The sequence below is a fragment of the Chrysemys picta genome, unplaced genomic scaffold (assembly GCF_011386835.1).
Source record: "Chrysemys picta bellii isolate R12L10 unplaced genomic scaffold, ASM1138683v2 scaf2294, whole genome shotgun sequence".
In the NCBI taxonomy this organism is placed as follows: domain Eukaryota; kingdom Metazoa; phylum Chordata; order Testudines; family Emydidae; genus Chrysemys; species Chrysemys picta.
The window spans coordinates 1-2904 of NW_027054997.1; the positions used below are offsets into that span (position 1 = coordinate 1).

The 2904-nt window shown below is 58.2% G+C and overlaps 1 protein-coding gene across 1 annotated transcript; it reads left to right on the forward strand.

Annotated features, from left to right (window-relative positions):
• The first annotated feature begins 528 nt into the window (after nt 1-528).
• On the forward strand, nt 529-2268 carry LOC135980228 (maestro heat-like repeat-containing protein family member 7). The gene is made up of 3 exons (XM_065580270.1): nt 529-742; nt 1451-1555; nt 1909-2268. Exons 1-3 carry the CDS (start codon nt 683-685, stop codon nt 2131-2133), a joined length of 390 nt encoding a protein of 129 aa, XP_065436342.1. The 5' UTR covers nt 529-682; the 3' UTR covers nt 2134-2268.
• The last annotated feature ends 636 nt before the right edge of the window (nt 2269-2904 follow it).

Below are 2904 nucleotides of genomic sequence, written 5' to 3' on the forward strand. Positions count from 1 at the left end.
TTGCAAAGTGTACGACAGGCTCCTCTCTTCTGCCAGCAAACTGAAGCCACCACTGTCCCTGGAGCTGGAATCTCGCCTCCTGAGCGCGCTCCTCCACCAGATCTACACCATGGGCACTGGGAACGACACCCCCCACTTCCAGGTAGGTCCTGATCCTACTTCTCTGTCCCCGGAGCAGGAGCAGGCTCTGGTCCCTGCTCCCTCGCTTTGATAGAGCTGCTGAGAATAGGGGAGGGGTGAGCAGAGCTGGGAACAGGCCCGCAAGAAACTGGCAGTGGGGGCCCCTTCCCTCCAGAGAGGATTGCATTACCCCTCCGTGGCTGATCCCAGCCTTCCCTCCTCTCCTCATTCTGTGCTCTGCTGCCTGGACTCTCCCGGGGATCCTACTTCCCACCCACTGCAGTTTGGCTGTTCCATAGTCTGCTGGGTACCAGGCGCTGTGCAGAGAACTGCTAAGAGCAAGGATTGAAGAGGCAGCAGGCATCCGGCCATGAACTTTTGCTTAGTCTCTCTGGAGTGATGTGAATGGGAGAGGCCAGGATGTGCCTTTTGAGTCTTGCCAGGGCTCCTAGAGAATCCTCCTAATTGTCCCCTGACTGGTGTGGCCCCATGTCCCTTGACTGGCGGGTGCTCCCTCCTCTTGCAGGCTCTCCACAAGAGCTTTTTGCAGAGCCTGGACAGCATGCTCAGGGGCCTGCTGAGCGAGACCCCCAGCTTGGAGAAGCTGCAGCACCTCTTGGAGGTGAGTAGAATGGGACGGTCTGGGGTGGAATTGCCCCTGAACCCCGTGGGAGGGCAGCAAACGAGATATTAGAAGAGCCACATTTCCATTGTGTCCTTCCAGCTTGGACCCAGCCGGCCACACTTTCCCAGAGCTGCCAGTGCAGGGGGAAGGAGCTGGGACTGTCAGCCAGCGCTCTGCCAGATTGCATTAAGCACTAACAGTGAGCAGCAGGCCTGGCTGGGGACTGAGAGACTGAAACCCCTGTGAGATGCAGGACATGGGCCTCTGAGAAAAGTCACTGGCTCCTCTCTAGGGAGACCCTGAGATACAGGAGGAGCCTCAGGGAATCAGCTCTTCTGTCCTAGGGACACTGCAGTTCCCGGAGGGATTGTCCTCACGGCCGTTCCATCCATCCTACCAAGGCCCTTGCAGCTGGGGTCTGGGGTCCAGGGCATGTGCCTTGATCCTGACGTGCTGTTCATGGATCAGGGGTTCAGGGCAAACGGACCAGCCCTAAGACTGACCATTGTCCCAGCCTGGAGAGACGATGAGCTTGTGCTCAGCAAGACGTGGGCAGTGTCATGGACCCCCTTTTCAAGCTCTGCGACCAGGGGTCAGCTGTTCCACCCTGAGCGCAAGGTGTAAGCCCCATGGGGACCGGGAGAGGCTCGTTTGTAGAGCATGTACGCCTGCCCACTGACCCTCCCCTGCCTCCTTCTCCCGCAGCACATCCATGTCTGGATCCCATCAAAAAGGGCCCTGGAGAGAGCTAGGGCCATACAGAGCAGCGCTGCCCTGCTCGAATTCGCCACCTCCCTGCCTGGATTTGACGTAAGTGACCTTTGACCCCAGCATCCTGCAGAGTCAGGGCTTGAGTCAAGTTCCTCATCCCATGGCTAATTGGTCCCCCTGGGTCCGCAAGGGACTGCGTTCCATAGGCCACGGGCTGGCAGATTTGTGCCTGGCCTCAGGGCCCTTGTTATTCTGGAGCAGGTAGGCAGTAAGTGCTCATAGAGGGCCTTTGCCCTGGTCCCTTTGCTCCAAGCTCCCATGGGGGCAGAGAGCTCTCGCTCCTCTCGCCCAGCGCCTCCTACAGAGGGGTGGGAGCAGAGCTCTGGCCCAGGGGCGCTGGAGAGCTGAAGGGAGAAGGTTGATGGATTCCCCTCTCCTCCTCCTTCCACCAGACCTCCTCCGACTTCTCCATGGCAGGCGACTTTGTGCTGCAGCTGGGTCTCCATGTATCCCACCCAGCCGAGGACATCAGCCGGCAAGCCAGGGGTGGGATATATTGGCTGCACAGGCTCCTGGTGCAGAAGAGGGGTAAGAACCCAGCTGGGCAATGGGACCCCATGGAAACAAGCCTCTCGGAGACTAGCTCCAGCTGGCCATTGGGACGCCTAGAGGACTAAGGCCTCTCTGTTTAGACCCACTGTAGAAGGGCAGAGGAACCCCAATAGTAACAAGGCCCCTCCTTTGAGACTCCCTCTGCTGGGCAATGGGACCCTACAGAAAGAAGCCCCCTCCTCTGAGACCAATCCCACCTTAGATGATGACTCTTTCTCTTCCACTCTCTCTGAATTAGGGAGATGAGTGTGAAAGTGCCAGGGAAATTGGCTGCTTTATTTCAGAGCCCGGCTCTGTCGCCAGCCCAGGGAAATAGCCCACCCACAGGGCAGCCAGCTTGTGAGGGGACAGGAACAGAGCTATTGAGAGACATGGAGGGAAAGAGCCCATCATGAGGGCAGGGGTAGGAGCAGAGACCACAGGGGAAGGACACAAAGCTTGTAGGATGTCACCAGTTGGGTAGTCAGGGCCAGATCCTGACTTCAGTGGGTGTGGGGGGTTCTCAGTATTAGACACCACCATTAACAGGCACCCACTCCCAGAGCACAATGACTCTAAGGGTCACATGATTACTGTGATGACTAAAACAAATCCCCCTTCTGGTACTAAACCGCCTGGTATGGACCCTGCGATTCCATTGGGCTGTGGATGCCACGAGGACCCTGGCCAGTGTGCACCCAGACGGAAACCGGCAGTGAAAGCGGAATGCCAAACCTCCCCAATGGGTGTGTCTTTCTCCCCCAGGGCTCAACATCACCGAGGGAAGAGAGCTGTGGTGCCGGGAAGGGCTCCAGGATACCGAGCGCCTGGGCTATAGAAACCTGGCCAGGGTGGGA

Coding starts and splice junctions, on each gene's coding strand:
- LOC135980228 (XM_065580270.1), top strand. CDS start 683: ATGCTCAGGGGCCTGCTGAGCGAGACCCCCAGCTTGGAGAAGCTGCAG. Junction 743..1,450: donor AGCTGCAGCACCTCTTGGAG/GTGAGTAGAATG, acceptor CTTCTCCCGCAG/CACATCCATGTCTGGATCCC. Junction 1,556..1,908: donor CCTCCCTGCCTGGATTTGAC/GTAAGTGACCTT, acceptor TCCTTCCACCAG/ACCTCCTCCGACTTCTCCAT.